This window comes from Thamnophis sirtalis, unplaced genomic scaffold (assembly GCF_051295495.1).
Source record: "Thamnophis sirtalis isolate CommonGarterSnake01/CBP01778 unplaced genomic scaffold, rThaSir2_p1.2 scaffold_3, whole genome shotgun sequence".
Taxonomy (NCBI): domain Eukaryota; kingdom Metazoa; phylum Chordata; class Lepidosauria; order Squamata; family Natricidae; genus Thamnophis; species Thamnophis sirtalis.
In genome coordinates, this window is record NW_028261383.1 from 170,964,938 (window position 1) to 170,984,142 (window position 19,205).

Below are 19,205 nucleotides of genomic sequence, written 5' to 3' on the forward strand. Positions count from 1 at the left end.
TCTATGGCAACCGCTTCGCCGCCTCTCCCTTTTCAAGCGGATGTAGTCGATCTACCGGAAGGTCGGTTTATGCAAATTTAGAAGTGAAAAGCCTATCAGCGAGCGGCAAAGCGAGCGCGCCTTTGGGCGGAGACCACCGCTAGGGGTAGGCGAGAACAGCTTCGTATGTTCTAACGCCTCGAGGAGGGGACAGCCAATCAAATCTCTGGTGTTTCGAAGGAGGCGTGGCTGAAGCGGGAGCGCTCCCGGGTTTGCGGGGTTGAGAACGTAGCGGCGAGCTCTCGCGAGATTTTCGCCCGCCCGCCCTTGTGGGAAGCGGGATTCGAGCGGACGGGGCCCGGGGTGGCGGGGGGTTTATCCGAGCGGGCAGCCGAGGTCGCCCCGGGTTCGCGTGTCGGGGCTTGCCGCCCCCTTCGCCTCTCCTGCCCGCTTCCTGGCCTTCGCGATATGGGGTTCCTCAAACTGATCGAGATCGAGAACTTCAAATCGTACAAGGGGCGGCAAATTATCGGGCCCTTCCGGCGCTTCACGGCCATCATCGGGCCCAATGGATCTGGTAAGGCAAACCTCGGCTGGGGCGGGACAAGGAAGCCCGTATCGCGTGTGGGAAGCTGGGTGGGTGAGGGGAAAGCAAACACCCCGTTTAATTTTGCCCAGCACAAGCTATGGTCGGTGGGCTTCGGCGAGAGCAAAGCCTGGCTGCGATGCGTGTTTGCATGTCTGAATGAATCGCTGTTCTGCTTGACCCGGGTTGAAGGCAGGCTGGCATCAGTGAGAACTATATAGAGCACGGATCTCCAACCTTGTCAACTTTAAGCCTGGCGGACTTCAACTCCCAGAATCCCCCAGCCAGCTTTGCTGGCTGGGGAATTCTGGGAGTTGAAGTCCGCCAGGCTTAAAGTTGACAAGCTGGCTGGGGAATTCTGGGAGTTGAAGTCCGCCAGGCTTAAAGTTGACAAGCTGGCTGGGGAATTCTGGGAGTTGAAGTCCGCCAGGCTTAAAGTTGACAAGCTGGCTGGGGAATTCTGGGAGTTGAAGTCCGCCAGGCTTAAAGTTGACAAGGTTGGAGATCCCTGATATAGAGAGATGGTCAGCTCCTGGATACACACACACACACACACCCCACACACACTGTGTGTGTGCCACAGAGAGGTGCCTGCTTCTTACACTAAATTGCATGGTTTATCCTGGTTGGGATTTGCTGCAGAAAAAGGGGGCAAGGGAAGAATTACCAGTGAACACGGATAATAACTACTGTGTAGCCCTTTGATCAGTGAGTTGTGTATTTGGGCTACCTATGTATATATTTGATTTATATATTTGAACTGTATATTTTTATATTTGTACACGCGATTCACACAGCATGATAAATTATGTGTTTCATGGTTAAAAAGGTCTGGAATTTGGCAACATTATTTGTTATAACTTAACCCCAACTGACTGCGCAGCGTTACCACATAAACACTAATAATAGGTAAATAAAACTGGCATGCTACTTTATATCTTGGTTTTTTTGCTTTTTTGATTTTATACCTAGTAATTTCATTGTTCGGTGCCACCCAGAGTCTGAGAGTTCAGTGGCGTACAAGTTCAATAAAGTATTATTTGGGGTATAAAAGGACTTGTAATGAACCTTTGTGGGATAGGGAGTAGGTATGATTAAATACTTCTCTGCAGCATATGATCCATCATACAATTTAGAAAATTAGCATTGCAGGGTGAAGGCTTAGGATAAAATCTGAGTGACAATATCTGTGTAGGGATGTGTTTTTCTTTTAAATAGGAAGCAGTATTGTATGACTCACCTGTATACAAATACACTGTAATAGACTCAAAAAGTGGTTGGGTTTTCATCTGACTGTAAATTTTATCCTTATGTTCCACTTCCACAAGACCTCACTCCTCTGTTTTTGCATATGTCTTAGTTGTGAGCACATTTTTATATTTGAAAGATGCTCATGTGAAGATGCCCTAGGAAACACCTTTGAAATCTCTGCTTATGAATCTACTTAATGCTGTTTCAGATGTGTTAAAAGTATTGCTCATCCTTGCTTGTTTACGGAGTTGCCTACCTGTTTCAGGTACTGGGCAAATAGATAGCTATAGTAACAAGGGATGTGATGTGAGCAAATGTATACATTAGAAGAATTTTGGGATTCAGAAGTAAAGGGAACATTCATAAAATATCGATATTGAGGGTTTTTTTTTTTAATTGTGTGTTGGACCAAGTCCCAGGAGGTGGTGTATTTAATTGCATAAAGTTGTCCCTGCTGCGATTCTGCCTGTTGTGCAGCTGTGGGAAATGTTTAGCTTTCTTGGGATTTAAAACGTGATAGTATAGGTCTGAAGAAAAGATGAACTGGCAATCTTTTGTTCATGGAGTCATTAGGAGTTGAACCTTATCAGATGGCATCCAATAACTAGGACAATAAAGAAAAAAAGGATGAGATTTATCATAATGTGGTATTGACATTGGTGAAAAGTACTTAAGTTTTTTCTTGTGTGTGTATACAGTATGTGTATGGAGGATTCACCCAAATATTGCAAATTTAATTTTTTACTATAAGATTTCAATCATTGCGTAGGAGCAAAGAGGAAAATATCAGTTGCATCTGATGCTCAAGAAAAAAAAGTCACTTCACCCTGATGGAGGTAGTAATTATTGGCTGGATTGAGCAACTCATATCAGTAAAACATGAAGAAATCATGGAGAGTTTGGAAAAATACCTAATTTTCAATCAAAGGAGATTTTTTTTTACATGAGAGAAATTCATAATTTGCACATGCTCAGAAACAATACTCTGAAATGATGAGCATCAAATAAAATTATAATACCAAGGCTTGGCAAGTGCTGATTCAAATCACAGTCCATTGTTTTACAAAACACATTTATATTAAAATATCTCTCTCTTTGCTGTCTTTCATCTAGGCAAGTCAAACCTCATGGATGCCATCAGCTTTGTGCTTGGTGAAAAGACTAGTAACTTGAGAGTAAAGACTTTGAGAGACTTGATTCATGGAGCTCCTGTTGGGAAACCAGCCGCCAACCGGGCATTTGTCAGCATGGTCTACTCTGAAGACGGTATCGAAGATCGCACCTTTGCAAGAGTCATTGTGGGTAAGCATTAAATACAGGTTGGAGAAATTCTTGGGAGATCTAGAATGGATGGGGGAATCCATTATCCCGTGTTGCAAAACGTTGGTGGTTGGATTTCAAGGATTGGTAGGGCTGGCCTGCTTTAAAGGAGTGGTGGAGGGAGCTTACTTACCTCGGAGAAATATTTACAGTTTCAAGGGGAATGGGATTGAAAGCCACTTCCATGGATATGGGATGTGAAGTGAGTCCCACTGTATTGAATAGAGGAATGTTCATTATAATCCTCTATTCAGTATAGCCCCAAATGTAGTGTAAAATATACATTTTAATGTAAAAAAAAAGTATATATACATATGCATATGCATGCACACACACACACACACACATATACATATAGAGGGAGAGGGAGAGGGAGGGAGGGAGGGAGAGAGAGAGAGAGAGAGAGAGAGAGAGAGTGTCACAACCCCTGGTAAGCCAAATTTTAGTGACTCTAAATATATACCTTCTTCCCTGGCTTCAGCTGATAAGGAGGAGACCTGTGGCTTAATGGCTAAGACGTTTGCCTAAGATGCAATACAGCACAGGTTCAAATCCCAGTAAGGGTATGGCTAGCTGATGAGAGCTAAATAGCTTGAAATAGATCTATACTAGTCTCCCTTTATTTATTTATCAGCACAAATAACACACACACACACACACACACACACATATATATATATGCAATCTCTTCTTTATTTTTAAACATTAAAAAAAACAATATAAAAAAATGATCTCATCCATTACATACAGCATGTCGCTTGGTTACAAGTGTTTTTGCATCCATATTCTCAAATACATTTACAATCAGATTTTTCTTCTAGTATAACTAAATACCTCACTTTCATTGTACAATGTGAATTCAATCACAATTAATATTTTTTTCAATAAACCTAATTCCCTTACATTCTTGATTGTCTGTTTAATAACAATATACCTTTATATAATCACGGATCCCGATATGAAAGAGATTTACCAACCATTTATATTTGTATAATCACTGTTTTCAATTATGTATAATCCCACCAATCAACCATCGAGTATGCTTGTGTTCATTATTGTCCTTGTACATCATACATTCAAACAAAATAAGTATATTTTTGTTCAAAGGTAAATAAAAGCTTTATCTTTTAGGAAGCTCATCGGAGTACAAAATAAACAACAAAGTGGTACAGTTGAGTGAATACAGTGAGGAGTTGGAAAAGCTGGGCATTCTGATCAAAGCTAGGAACTTCCTAGTCTTCCAGGTAGGTGTATTTTTGAATTTAGAGTTCAACTGAATTGCTTGGTCTCTCAGCGTCAATCGAACAGAATCCAATTCACTGACACTTCTCTCCTACTGATTTAACAATGGCAACTCAGCTGTATAGGTATTCCTCAAATAACAACCAAAATTCCTATTGGTAAGTGAAGTGAAGTTTGCCCTATTTTATGGCCTTTCTTGCCACATTTGTTAGGTTGAATTGCTGTAGTTGTTAAGTTAGTAAGTTGTTAAGTGAACCTAGCTGTCCCATTGACTTTGCTTAGCAAAAGATTGCCAAAGTTGATCACATGATCAGCACTGCAACTGGTGCAACCGTCATAAATATGAGTCTGAATGTGGAGGACATTATACTGTCTGATCTTATCATTTTGGATTATTGAAGGCTGGAAGCTGCAGCTAATGTGGAATGCCAGCGGTAGAAGCAGTTATGAATGCACCTCAGTAAATCAGTGTTATACTTCTGTTTTACAAGCTGCTTTGGCACCCAATGGTATTGGACCTGGGTACTTGAGAGACCGCCTGCTGCCAATTACCTCCACTAGACCGATTAGATCCCACAGATTAGGCCTCCTCCGAATTCCATCCGCCAGCCAATGCTGGCTGGCAATTACCCGGAGGAGAGCCTTCTCTGTGGCTGCTCCCACCCTCTGGAACGAGCTCCCCGTGGAGATTCGAACCCTCACCACCCTCCAGGCCTTCCGCAAAGCCCTTAAAACTTGGCTGTTCCGACAGGCCTGGGGCTAAAGAGCTGTTGCCCCCCTCCTCGAATGGTCCGGTTGTTGTGTGCTTTTAAATTGTGTATTGTTTTGTTTGTCTTTTTTATCCCTTATCTGTATCCCCTGACTTGGATTGTGAGCCGCCCTGAGTCCCCTTCAGGGAAAAGGGCGGCATATAAGTGCAATAAATTCAATTCAATTCAATGTACTTCTGAGTACAAGTCAAGATGCTGGTTAATTGCCATCTCTAAAGAGCCAGTATTGTCTAATCATTAAGGCACCAGGCTAGAAAGTGGGAGACTATAACTTCTAGCTTTTAATCGTGAAAGCCATCTAGGTGACTTTGGCAAGTCACACTCTCTCCAACCTATTTCACAGGATGGTTGTTGTGGTGAAAATAGGAGGAGGAAATTACATTGGATATATTCACCACCTCGAGTTATTCGTAAAAAGAATAAAGGCAGGATACAAATAAATAAAAATGTATAGAACCCCCCCCCCCATGACATAAGGCTGGGTTATTTGTGAGACAGCCTTCCCTGTTATTTCTACTCATCCCACAGGGTCTGCCAGAAAGGTTCGTTCCAGGTCTCTTCAATCAAAGAATGTCATTTGATGGGATTTCAGAAGCCTGTTTTTTCTGTCATCGTTCCTGCCCTTCTGGAATAGCCTACGCATACTAAGTTTAGATTGATTCTAACTTTGCTGGTCTTTCATATAATACTGAAGACTTGGATGTTTTTCAGGGCCCGGAGATTGGAAGGTTAGATGGCCTGTTAAGAGGTGTCTATTTAAGGCGAGACTAGAATTCACAGTCTTCTTGTTTTCTAGGCCAGCATCTTAATCACTGTGTACACCAACTGTCCTACAGGTTGTTTTGTAGGATTCATTTTCAGTGACCAATGCCCATTTTTTTTCTACTTCGCTAATATTGTGTTTCATTGTTAACATATTCTTAGCTGAGTCACATATATGAGATGGGCAACTATATTCATAAATTAAATAAATTCCAGGGTGCGGTGGAGTCCATCGCAATGAAGAATCCCAAGGAACGCACGGCCCTCTTTGAAGAAATCAGTCGCTCGGGTGAGCTGGCTCAAGAGTACGACAAGCGCAAGAAGGAGATGGTCAAGGCAGAGGAAGACACCCAATTCAATTACCATCGCAAGAAGAATATTGCTGCGGAGCGTAAGGAGGCCAAGCAAGAGAAAGAGGAGGTAACATCATAAGCTGCCTTTGTTACTATAGTTAAATCCCATATTTTATCTAGGAATTCACAGAGGTGCACATGGAGGCTCCTTCCTCATTTTAGGTGCTGTTACAGCAGCTTTGTGGACTAAAACCAAATCACTAGCTCACATTACCTAATGAGCTCTGTGTCAGCCTTCCAAGTATCATGTAGAATTAAATCAGAGTCCAAGGCAAAACGATCCTTAAAGTTCCAATTTAATAAAGCAGACATCCTAGCGCATCTGTGTTAATCCCAATTCTGGAAATGACATCAGAATCCCACCCAGTTAAAAGTTCATGATCTTGTCCCCACACCCACAAATCCATCACATGGTCCAATCTTCTTCTTCCACGCTGGCATCCACACCCAGCTTCTTCCGGTCAGGTGTAAAAGTGCGGAGGCAAAAGATGACCTTGGTCTTCTAGAAAAGAATGACAACAACACATTCCACAATCCTACTCCTGTCTATCCCCCCCTCCCATCAACTATACTAATGAAACACCATAACGAATTAAGAGAAAGTGTGGCGGGCCAAAATTCTAAAAGGAATATAACTGCAGGCCTGACACTCTGCCTGTGGGAACATGGCTCTGATCCAGTCTGATATCTTAACCATTGCACCATACTACCCATACTTCCATGGTGCTTGGTGGATGGGTGGCGAATCCCCTCTGTTTACATTGCATTTGATTAAAGTAGAAACTTAGTTCCATGTTATACTATCCTTCTTTTTCCATCTTCTTTCCTGTTTGTGGTTTCTTCTTTGGTTTGTGGTGGTGGATTTGCTCTAGTATATGATATGAGTGCAGTATTTGGGCACTGCAGGTTACAGTTATGGGATATGGCTTAGCATAAGGCTTACCAAGGAGTAATAAAATGTGGCTTAATGTAACACGTGGACCCAGTCTAAAGCGTATGAGGTTACTATTGCTAAGGGTTCTTTTGAAGGCTGTTTTAAATGGAGTTTGATCTTATTTAGACTGTGGTATATTCAATGCTTTCCTTTTTGGGGAACCAGGCGGATCGATACCAACGTCTAAAGGATGAGGTTGTGCGAGCTCAAGTCCAGCTCCAACTCTTCAAGCTGTACCACAATGAGGCTGAAATTGAAAAGCTAAACAAGGAACTGGGATCCAAGAACAAAGAGATTGATAAGGATAAGAAGCGCATGGACAAGGTGGAGGATGAACTCAAGGACAGGAAGAAAGAGCTGGGCAAAGTCATGAGGGAGCAACAACAAATCGAAAAGGAGATCAAGTAAGCTTTAGGGGGCATCGGAATTCAGGCTCACGGGATCTGCATCTTTTTATATTACAACTCTGGGTCCCTTCATAGAATAAGAAGTCACTTTAGCTCAGTTCATCTACAGTTCAGGGAACTCTGAGCCATTTGCAGTCTGTGCTTGCCTTTGTCTGTGGTGCAGAATTAAAACACTTAAAGACTAGTTAGTGTGCAGAATAAGTAACTCCGGAAACTGAGCTAAATTATCTACTAAATTGGATAGTTCAGATCTGAAACAAAGGTTCCACCACAAAACCGCGGTAGACTAAAGCGCGCTCGACGAAAGCGCGTACCTGATGTCATCACAGCGCAACGAAAACATCACGCTGTGAGCGGTCAAGTTAAAATTAACGCAAAAACCTTACCCTAACCCCCCCAAACCTAACCCTAAACCTAACCCTAAACATAACCCTTAACCTAACCCTTAACCTAACCCTAAACCTAACGCTAAACCTAACCCTAACCCTTAACCTAACCCTAACGCTTAACGTAACCCTAACCCTTAACCTAACCCTAACCCTAAACCTAACCCTTACCTTTACGTGAATCGGCTTGCTTTAAAAGCGCTTTTTAAAGCGCCCTTTTTTCTCCGCGGTCGTATTTGTCGCGCTGCTGATGACGTCAGGTACGCGCTTTAATCGGGCGCGCTTTAGTGGACCGCGGTTTTGTCGTGCCATGGAAACTAAAGTGACATCTGTGTGTTTGAGAGAATTCTATAGTGTTTATGAGTGGTTATTTTTTAAAAAATGAAACTTTATTTTGTTTTATTTATTGAATTTATTTGCTGGCCATCTTATCCCAAGGTAACTTTTCATTTCTATTTCTTAGGCAGTGCCTGTTGTATTATAGTTATCATAGAAGAGTATTAACAAGCATGTGTTTAGAACTGCTGTTTGTGCTGATTGACCAGTCAATACATAAATGATTGTGGTTGACTTAAGACTTCAGTTATCTTTGCATGTTACCCTGAGTTTGTCCTCTGCTGAATTTTGTAAGTGTGCCTAGTATTATGCTGGTATGATTTTGATAACTAGGGGAGAGCTATGGCAACAGTTTTTGATTTTAAAAGAAGAATAAAAAATTGATGCATTTTTATTTTGAAAATTAGACCTGGTTAAGCATAAGGTTTACATGTTTTGGAGGTGTGGATAGCTCTTGCTGATCCTGTCTGGGAAAGATAGCAGCAGATGTTTCTGTTTCTTGTATTGGCCAGGGTGCCTGGCGATGATGGAAACTGATCAAAACATCTGGAGAATATCAACTTACCTACCCTCTTAAATATATGTTTGGTTTTGATTTCTTACAAAGCCAGTAATTAGAAGTAAACAAATTATAACAGAATTGGACCTGTAGAATATGATAGCTAATGCTTTTACATGGAGGAGGTATTCTAATTCAATTCAAGATTTCAAGATTTAATGAATTTGTATGCCGCCCAATCCCGAAGGACTTCGAGCGGCTTACATAAAAACAGTTTTAAAAAAATACAAAAAAAATTAAAATAAAGAGACAAAACAAGTTAAAAGGACAAAACATGCACTCAACCTTAGTGGGGCTGGAACTCAATCAAGGGTCAACAGCCCCAGGCCTGCCGGAATAGCCAGGTCTTAGTAGACTTTTGGAAGGCCGAGAGAGTGGGGAGGGTCCGGATCTCAGGGGGTAGATCGTTCCATAGGGCCGGGGCAGCTACAGAGAAGGCCCTCCCCCGAGGAGCTGCCAGACGATATTGTCTAGTCGATGGCACCCAGAGAAGGCCCATCCTGTGAGATCTTATCGGACGCTGGGAGGTATGTGGCAGGAGACGGTCAATGGCTTGTGTCGTAGCACATCTGGTACAAAGAGATAGCCTAGAAAGTTACTTAGTTTAGAGTAAAAATTTAGTGGGTGGTGTGTATTTGCACAAAATTAGACAGAATTATCAAGATTGGGGTTTTTTTAAAAAAAGAAACTAGGGTTTTGTTTGTTTGTTTTTTGACAGGGAAAAGGATTCTGAATTGAATCAGAAGCGGCCCCAATATATCAAGGCCAAAGAAAATACTTCTCATAAGATCAAGAAACTGGAAGCTGCCAAAAAGTCCCTGCAGAATGCACAGAAGCAGTACAAAAAGCGTAAGGGTGACATGGATGAGCTGGAGAAGGAGATGCTGTCAGTGGAGAAAGCCCGACAGGAGTTTGAAGAGCGCATGGAAGAGGAGAGCCAGAGTCAAGGCCGTGATCTCACTCTAGAAGAAAACCAGGTACGGCCAAAGGCCCATGGACCCACTGAATGAGATCCCGCTATGATATTATTGCTGGAGAGGGTTTAGAGTCTTTGGTTTTGATTTCTTACAAATCCAGTAGTCAGAAATAAAGGATTGTTAATTTAAAAAAAAACATTGGTTTATTTTGCGTGCGTGTGTGTAAATTGAGCCTGTAGAAATGTGATTTCTAATGTTTTCAGGTAGAGGGAGAGGAAATTGGTTCTATGCATGTGTTGATATCAGTAAACCCTGCACTTATCTCCCAAGAGAACACATAGCATGAAAACATTGAATTGAATTGAATTGAATTTATTATATTTCTATGCTGCCCTTTTCCCAGAAGGGACTCAGGACGGCTCACAACCCAAGTCGGGGGGTGATAGGGGATACAAATAGGGAAAACAATTTAAAAACAATCAACAGCCACACCATTTGAGCGGGGACAGGAACTCATCAGCCCCAGGCCTGTCGGAACAGCCAGGTTTTAAGGGCTTTGCGGAAAGCCTGGAGGGTGGTGAGGGTCCGAATCTCCACAGGGAGCTCGTTCCAGAGGGCCGGAGCAGCCACAGAGAAGGCCCTCCTCCGGGTGGTCGCCAGTCGGCATTGGCCAGTGGATGGAATTCGGAGGAGGCCTAATCTGTGGGATCTAATCGGTCTGTTGGAGGTAATTGGCAGCAGGTGGTCTCTCAAGTACCCAGGTCCAATACCATGAAGGGCTTTATAAGTGACGACTAGCACCTTGAAGCGTATCCGAAGACCAATAGGCAGCCAGTGCAGCTCGCGGAGGATAGGTGTAACGTGCGTGTACCGAGGTGCACCCACAATCGCTCGCGCGGCTGAATTCTGGACAAGCTGAAGTCTCCGAATGCTCTTCAAGGGCTGCCCCATGTAGAGCACATTGCAGTAGTGCAAAAATAGGTTTCTCTTTCTGCTTAGAAAAAAGCATATGATTTTACGCAGGCTGGGAAAAAATCAGTCCAAGTCAGAAGCAGGCTAAAATTAATTTAATGTTGGAACAATGAGATGAAATGTCCCTGGAGAAATGGTGCCTAATGGTGCCTAATATTGAACTGGGATGTAAAGAGCTAGTTATGTGCGATTGTGATGAAAGTACTTTGATTTTCTGAGAATTTTTTTGACCATGATATTTGGAAACCCAACCACTTAAAAAATAATTTATGTATTTCTATATATCTTACACTCGGGGATTAAAATCCACTATAACAGAATCTCAAGAGTTTGAATTGAACTCAATGATGCCTAACTAATTAGCTAAGAAAAGAAGAGTGATTCGGATTTCAAAAAGCATAATTGGTTGGGAAGAACAAAACACTGTGAAATAATGCTGTTAAATCCTACCTAAAATCCAGCAATGAAGAGAAGAGGTGTTTCTTCCTTGATCAGCCGTTCTGGGCCCCATTGCTATCAATAAAATGAAGTTTTTAATCCTCCCTCCCCACTCCTGCCCCAGAGACAGCATCTCCAAGTTTGGGGATAAGAGAAGGGTCTTGGAGATTGGTTGAGAGGCAGTTTAAACTGAATCAGAATTTTGCACATACCCTTTGTATGTTTCACTGTGGAATAAGATACCTTTTCATAGTCTTTGTAGATTGGGCGGGGTGAAATAAATTATGAAAGAACGAGATCTAAATAAATCATTTTGCTTGTTTTCATCCTATATTGAACAGGTAAAAAAATACCATCGTCTGAAGGAGGAGGCCAGCAAAAGGGCAGCCACCTTGGCTCAGGAATTGGAGAAGTTCAACCGCGATCAGAAGGCAGATCAAGACCGCCTGGATCTAGAAGAGAGGAAGAAAGTAGAAACAGAGGTCAGCCCTCTTGTCTTTTTGCTAAGCTTTCCTTCTTGCTGTAGAAAGCACTCTTCCTGAAATTAAACAAACTTTGCGCCCAGTTCATCCGTTTCAGTGCCTCAGATGTACTGAATTTATTTTATACAAACTGAGTCACATTTATTTGAATTTACATTTGTTTTGTTATTCCAACAGAGAAGAAAACAAACCACAGTAGAACCCTGAAGCCCATCCCCAGATCATTGGGATTCCCCCCCCCACCCCCGTCCCCAGCCATAGCATTATTTCTGAGGCCTGAAGTCTAGCTTTACAATTAGGAGAGTAAGGGAAGAAAGGGAACTGAATGCCACCCAAGTGCCTTATTTTATTATCTCTCTCCTGCATCCCCATAAAATGCTCCATGGAATCTACTCATATATTGTTGCCCTAAAATCTGCTTTCTGTGGTTTTCCAAGTTGTGCGAACTTTCCAGGTGTTCCAAAAACGACAAGTTCGATGAATTGCTTATACTTGCATATGTACTACACATAATTTGAAATGGTAGGTAAAAATGAGAGTGACAGCCCACCTTGAGAGCATGAAAAGGCTGAATGTAGGTCAGTCTTAATTAGGCCAATGTCATTGAGGCACTGTTAATAGAGCAGCTGAGCACATAGTGATTTGTAGGGTTTTGGCTAGCTCTTAAAAGAATTTGATGTCCAGTTTCAAACATTCCAGCCTTCAATGTTCTGCAGAACAATGCAGAACCCATAGGCTTTGGAGGAAAGTACCAAAAGTAGATATACGACTGGGCTGTTGATGAGGAAGCATGAAGAGAATCCACATCATGCTGCGGCAGCATCTGTTGAGAACAGTGTCCCAGTTTTTGCGAGAATGATGAATTGGCTTGAGCAGATTCCCAAGGATGTTTGACAGTATCTTGTAATATGATATAATATATACCTTTTATGACATTTTCTCCATTGTTGTCCTTATTTGCTCCGTCCTTTTGTTCCATTTATTTCTTGCCAACATAAAAGGATAAAATAATACCTTTGATAGGACCCACTTTAATTGTAACTGCCCAATCTGGTGCTGCCCAAGTAAATTGGAATACTATTCCTATCACCATCAGGGAGCAGCATACTTATGATCTGGCTAAGGAGTTGTAATCCAAGGCACACGGAGCTGTCAGGCGGATATTGGAGGGCCCAGTAGTCTAAAACAATTAGAGGTACTAGGTTGAGAAAGACAGGATTAAATATTCTTGATTCTCCTCTTATTCTTTTGATGTAGCTTATAATGATAGTTCTCATCCAAAGGGGTCAAAACCCCATGTAGATACTGATGGATATTGTCCTGGTATTTGCTAATGTGTTTCATACTCAATCTTTTCCATAGGCCAAGATAAAGCAGAAGTTGCGAGAAATTGAAGAAAACCAGAAGCGGATTGAGAAGCTGGAGGAGTACATTGCCACTAGCAAGTAAGGGTCAGGAAGAGCCAAAATCCTTGTAATAATATGGGCAGGCGTTTGAATCCCAGCATGGAAAGGAATGAGGAGTTTGACTTAGCAATAGTAATAGCAGTTAGACTTATATACCGCTTCATAGGGCTTTCAGCCCTCTCTAAGCGGTTTAGAGAATCAGCATATCGCCCCCACAGTCTGGGTCCTCATTTTACCCATCTTGGAAGGATGGAAGGCTGAGTCAACCTTGAGCCAGTGAGATTAGAACCGCTGAACTGCAGATAGCAGTCAGCTGAAGTGGCCTGCAGTACTGCACTCTAACCACTGCGCCACCTTAAGCTGACTTAAAAGGGTCGCCTTGGTAAAGAGGAGCTTAAGAGTGGCTAGAACTCAGTAACTCCGCTGCTTTTTCCTTCTCCTTTAGGCAGTCCTTGGAAGAGCAAAAGAAGCTGGAGGGAGAATTGACAGAGGAAGTTGAACTGGCTAAACGCCGCATTGATGAGATCAATAAGGAGTTGAATCAGGTGATGGAGCAGCTGGGGGATGCCCGGATCGACCGGCAGGAAAACAGTCGGCAGCAGCGCAAAGCAGAGATTATGGAAAGCATCAAACGTCTCTACCCGGGCTCTGTGGTAGGCAATGCTTCGGAACCAAGCCCCAAAGCTCCTTGGGTTGGGTGTGGGCTTCGCGTTCCGGGATAAAAATGAGGTTGGAGTGATTTCCTCTGCCTATCTCCTCATTTCCTTTCCTTGTTTTCCCCAGTACGGACGACTAATCGACCTCTGCCAGCCCACCCAGAAAAAATACCAGATAGCTGTCACAAAGGTGCTGGGCAAGAATATGGACGCCATCATTGTTGATTCCGAGAAAACTGGCCGGGACTGTATCCAGTACATCAAAGAGCAGCGAGGAGAGCCTGAGACCTTCCTGCCTCTTGATTATCTTGAGGTGAGGCAAACTTTGGCTGATGGGATTAGAGCTTTTCCCAACTGAGGCACCCAGTTCTTAGTTCCGTAATCCTAGCAAAAAGTGGGTGGAAGACAGTAGCAGGTTTCAAAAAATTTTAGAACCTCTTCTGTAGGTGTGGCCTGCTTTGTGGGAGTGGCTTGCTGGCCATGTGACTGGGTGGGAGTGGCTTGTCGGCCATGTGACTGGGTGGGAGTGGCCAACTTTAAAATCTGGTGAAACTCATTTAACAACGCTCTTGCTTTGCAACCAAAATGTTGGCTCAGAAAATCTGGCATTTGAAGCACATAAGTCTTAAAGCTGTCAGGTTACAAGACACTTGCACCCCTAACCCTTTAGGAAACAAAACCCCAGGGGTTTTCAAACCTGACAGCTTTAAGACTTGTGGACTTCAACTCCCAGAATTCCTCCTCCAGTCATGTTGGCTCAGGAACTCTGGCATGGAAGTGTGCAAGTCTTAAAGCTGTCAAGTTACAAGACCCTTGCACCCCTAACCCTTTAGAGAAAAAAACTCCCCAAGGGTGTTCAAACTTGACAGCTTTAAGACTTGTGGACTTCAACTCCCAGAATTCCTCCTCCAGTGATGTTGGCTCAGGAACTCTGGCATTGAAGTGTGCAAGTCTTAAAGCTGTCAAGTTACAAGACCCTCGCACCCCTAACCCTTTAGAAAAAAAAAACCATGGGTGTTCAAACTTGACAGCTTTAAGATTTGTGGACTTCAACTCCCAGAATTCCTCCTCTCGCTCTTCATCTTGATGATTTGTGGACGGGCGGTGGGAGGGAGCTGGAACCGGTTCTAAACGTCACTATAGATTTGTGGAACCTCTTCTATAGAAGAGATTAGAACTGGCAGGAACCCACCCCTGAAGTTACCAACATACCCTGGGTGCTTCAGGATGGGAAAAATTGAACTAGAATTTGTGTTCACACAGAAAGCCTGAGGTACATTCTTGATTTCTCAGCATAATTTGCTTAAAAGAGTTGGTGAGGACAAGCAGTAAGCTCTGATTTTTTAAAAATCACAGTTTGTCAATAAAAGAATGGTGAGATTATTGACAAATAAATTTGCACAAATATTTTACTTTTTTATTTTTGGCAAAGTACATTTTTTCTCATTTCTCTTTTGCTACCTGCAGATGGAAATCTAAATGCTTCCCCAGACAGTCTTAATTTAAATATATAGGTTGATGCTATTGTTTTAGTAAAGATCCTTTAATAAAAGGAAGGAGCAATAAAAGACTGGCATTCTGCCTCTCCCTTCTGAGTTCTCCAGCTGAACTAAATTTATTTGGAGTCAATAAGTGAGCATGAATTCCTTCCTTCTGTCTCCTTGACCTTCTCCAGCTTATATTGTCCATGCAGTATATTGGGGTCAGCCTAACAATGCCTTTTCTATCTCACACACTCCCAGGTGAAACCCACAGATGAAAAGCTCCGAGAACTGAAGGGAGCCAAGCTTGTGATTGACGTGATTCGATATGAGCCGCCTCATATCAAGAAGGCCCTTCAGTATGCCTGTGGCAACGCCCTTGTGTGTGACAATGTGGAAGATGCCCGTCGCATTGCCTTTGGTGGCCACCAGCGGCACAAGGTGAGAGCAAATTTACCCAACTTGCTGTAGGTAGTTCTGTTATGACACCCCTCGTCCCACACCAAAACACTCCAAGCCAAAGATACTTTACAGAATTTATTCACAGACAGACAGGTCCTTGGCAGCAAACCAGCACAGATAAGCCGGGGCAGCAATCCAGCACAAATAAGCCCTGGCAGCAATCCAGCCTGCCAAGCTCACAAGACTGTTCATCAAACATTAGTTAATGCGTTGACTTCTGCAAAAAGGGCGTGTGCACAAGCGGTCCTTTTATAGTCTGGAGAGGAGCCTAATAACCACCAGCTGAGTACAATCACCTCCTGTAATTGCATAATTGTTTCTGATGCCTAGTAGCTCTTTGATGGCGTGCATCCAGGAACAACTCACTGCTGGCTTCTGGATCACTCTCCCTTGTCTCCTCCCCACTGGTCCAAGGCTCAGACGCCTTCTAGTGGCCAACCAGCCTCTGCGCCCTGCTCGGAGTCGGAACCCTGTCCAGGGTCCTCCAGAGCCGACTCATAGGGCCCCTCGCTGTCGGAATCTGGTGGCAGCTCCAACAGCTCCTGCTGGGCCACAACAAGATCATAATCCTCTCCCCGAACTTTATATTCCATTTCTTCAAATATGTGTGTTTCTGTGACTTGTAGGAATATATGCTTAGAAGATGTTTATTTTGTATCATCCACTGGGTCCACACCTTGCTGACTTTTTTATACCTGTTAATACTTGTGTGAGGGACCACTTGGAAATCCCAGGGCTTCAGCATAGATTGGTAAGAAAGCAATGGCCAAGAAGATTAAATAGACAAATCTATAAGGCCTCCAAGAGTAAAGTTCACCTCAAGGGAGTCTCGATGTTTTTACTTTTAGCTGCAGATGAAGCAGATCACCTCCAGTGAAAATACTTGTGTTTGCCATATATTTGCAGATCTCTTCCTTTGCAGCTAAACATTCTGGAAAGTTGTTCTTATTCAAAAGAATTAAAAACAAAGCACTTAGAATTGGGAGACTGGACTGAAGCTGCCATACTTAAGATGAAGCAAGCATGTAAGCATGGTGGAATTAAAGGCAGGGAAATAGGGGAAAGAGTTAGGAAGGTATCCAGTCCTTAAGGAATCAAAGAAAACTCACCTGAGCCAGACAAAGAAATTGGGCCCGAGCACATGCAACCACCCCTCCCCAAGGACTTTGGGAGGTAAAAGAGTTCTGAAGTCTGCCCACACTTGGAGTCCTTTTTGAATCCAGATTTGGCAGCTTTCATCCCTCTGGCTAGTCCCTCCCAGTCTAGTTGAGAAGGATGTCGGTAAGATTAAGATTTAGTTTATTTGTCGGTAAGATTAAGATTTAGTTTATTCTCTGGGAGGGACTCAGGGCGGCGAACAACTCAAAAGGGGAAAAAGGGGATACAAACACAATACACGTAATTAAAATACACAAGAGTCATACAGCCATACAAGTCGAGAGGGTAAGTGGGAATGAGTGTGTGTGTGTGCGTGTGAGAGAGAGAGAGGGAGAGAGTATATATTGTAACCAGTTATTTTAAATTCCCATGTATTCTAAAGAAATGATTGTGCCTCAGTGTATGGTTGAACGTGATTTGAGTGTAGCTGTTCTCCAGGGCTATGAATGTTTGAGTGTCCATATACGTAAAACAGGATGATGAATCCTGTTCTCTGTTCCCTATTTTGTGTTTGTACAGAGATGCAGAATCATTTTTGCCAGGTCCTTTGATGAGTATCTTTAGAGAAATTTGGGTCCTCAGCCTTTGCTACCTGGGTCTCTGTCAGCCAAGACATCATCTTTTGTTTCCTTGTTTCGAAGTGCTACCGTATGTTTTCCATTCTCTCACTTTCGTTTCCTTGCTTCTGTTGCAGACAGTGGCACTAGATGGAACCCTGTTCCAGAAGTCGGGGGTGATCTCAGGAGGGGCCAGTGATCTGAAAGCCAAAGCCAGGCGCTGGGATGAAAAAGCTGTGGATAAATTGAAGGAGAAGAAAGAGAGACTGACGGAGGAACTTAAGGTTGGACCTGCTTTTGAGTTGCAGAAGGCGTCAGGCTGTCTGCCTGTCTCATAACGTCAAATGGGCAGAATTTGACGGGGGGGGGGGTAGAGGACTTCTGAAGGTTTTGAACTGCATCTTGGTATATGACAGATTATTCAAGAAACACTTTCTATGGAAAGTGTTTTCAATGGAAAAGTTTGGCCTCAAAGTCTGCAGCCAACATTAGATGCATTTTTATTCCTTCTGATGGTAATTGGGTGCAGTGCCTTTTTATAGTCAGTTAAAAATATTAACTGTAGAAAATGTTGACTCTGTATTGTTAACAGCAAACCATAATTGTGGGCTAGAGGCCCCGTGCACTTCCTCTTGCCATGCAACTGCAAGAAAAAAGAAATCTGGTTTCTATTTTGATTATGATTTATTATATGATTCATTATTAATTTTCCAGATATTATTCCTGACGTCTAACCGCTTCTTTGCCTTAGCTCAGTCTTTGCATTACATTTGGGGGGGGGATTTGTATAATTTGGGTCATTAAATCTCTCTACGCCAGGAACAAATGAAGGCTAAGCGTAAAGAGGCAGAGCTTCGTCAGGTCCAGTCACAGGCCCATGGCTTGCAGATGCGCTTGAAATACTCCCAGAGTGATTTAGAACAAACCAAGACCCGTCACCTGGCTCTCAATCTTCAGGTATGACAAGTACTTGCTGGAACTAGATTCTGTTTAGATGAGCCGAGGTGGCGCAGTGGTTAAATGCAGCACTGCAGGCTACTTCAGCTGACTGCAGTTCTGCAGTTCGGCTGTTCAAATCTCACCGGCTCAAGGTTGACTCAGCCTTCCATCCTTCCGAGGTGGGTAAAATGAGGACCTGGATTGTTATTGGAGGCAATATGCTGACTCTGTAAACTGCTTAGAGAGGGCTGAAAGCCCTATGAAGCAGTATATAAGTCTAACTATTGCTTGCTTGTTTGCTTGCTTGCTCCAATCCATTCCATTCCATGAATTACGTGAGAAACATAAAACATTTGCAGCAAATGGCGAATGAGGGAGAACAGGGTGGAGGAAGTTGGCATGGAAGCCTTAAATCATTTGGAAGGAACTGATAAGAAAAAACAAATCAGTAGGATTCTTCACCACCACTCTGTTTAATTTGATTTATGCCGCCTAATGTAGTGTCAACAGTGAACTGAACCTGGCCGAAGCCATTTTCCTGGTTGAATGTTGCCACACTGTATAGGAGGGGGGAGGGGGTTGGAATAAGTGGTGGGATTCAAATAATTTAACAACCGGTTCTCTGTCCTAATGACTAGGTAGGCGGGGCTTAGTGGACATGTGACCATGCGGGCGTGGCCAACTCAACACTACTCAGGTCCATGGGCACTTCGCCTTAGCTGTTACAATGGTAATAAGGGTTAACCGGAGAGGCAGTTTCTGTAAGCAGGACAATGAAGATGAGGCTAGAAACAACACCAGAATGTTTCCTTCCTGCCTTCCTTACAGGATTAGCCCTGTAAAGTGGGGAAA

The 19,205-nt window shown here is 43.1% G+C and overlaps 1 protein-coding gene across 2 annotated transcripts in view; it reads left to right on the plus strand.

Moving 5' to 3' along the window:
- The first annotated feature begins 307 nt into the window (after nt 1–307).
- The window catches only part of SMC1A (structural maintenance of chromosomes 1A), a 35,820-nt gene continuing 16,922 nt past the window's right edge, over nt 308–19,205 (plus strand). For both annotated transcript variants that reach the window (XR_015696078.1, XM_087710928.1), the window contains exons 1-13: nt 308–556; nt 2,930–3,118; nt 4,268–4,380; nt 6,127–6,330; nt 7,363–7,601; nt 9,604–9,862; nt 11,554–11,694; nt 13,057–13,139; nt 13,546–13,753; nt 13,884–14,069; nt 15,499–15,678; nt 17,552–17,698; nt 18,234–18,371. Coding sequence is in view for 1 of the 2 variants with exons in the window: in XM_087710928.1 (XP_087567054.1) it covers nt 448–556; nt 2,930–3,118; nt 4,268–4,380; nt 6,127–6,330; nt 7,363–7,601; nt 9,604–9,862; nt 11,554–11,694; nt 13,057–13,139; nt 13,546–13,753; nt 13,884–14,069; nt 15,499–15,678; nt 17,552–17,698; nt 18,234–18,371 (2,196 nt within the window). In the remaining variant the exon portion in view is untranslated. The remainder of the gene's footprint in view (nt 557–2,929; nt 3,119–4,267; nt 4,381–6,126; nt 6,331–7,362; nt 7,602–9,603; nt 9,863–11,553; nt 11,695–13,056; nt 13,140–13,545; nt 13,754–13,883; nt 14,070–15,498; nt 15,679–17,551; nt 17,699–18,233; nt 18,372–19,205) is intronic.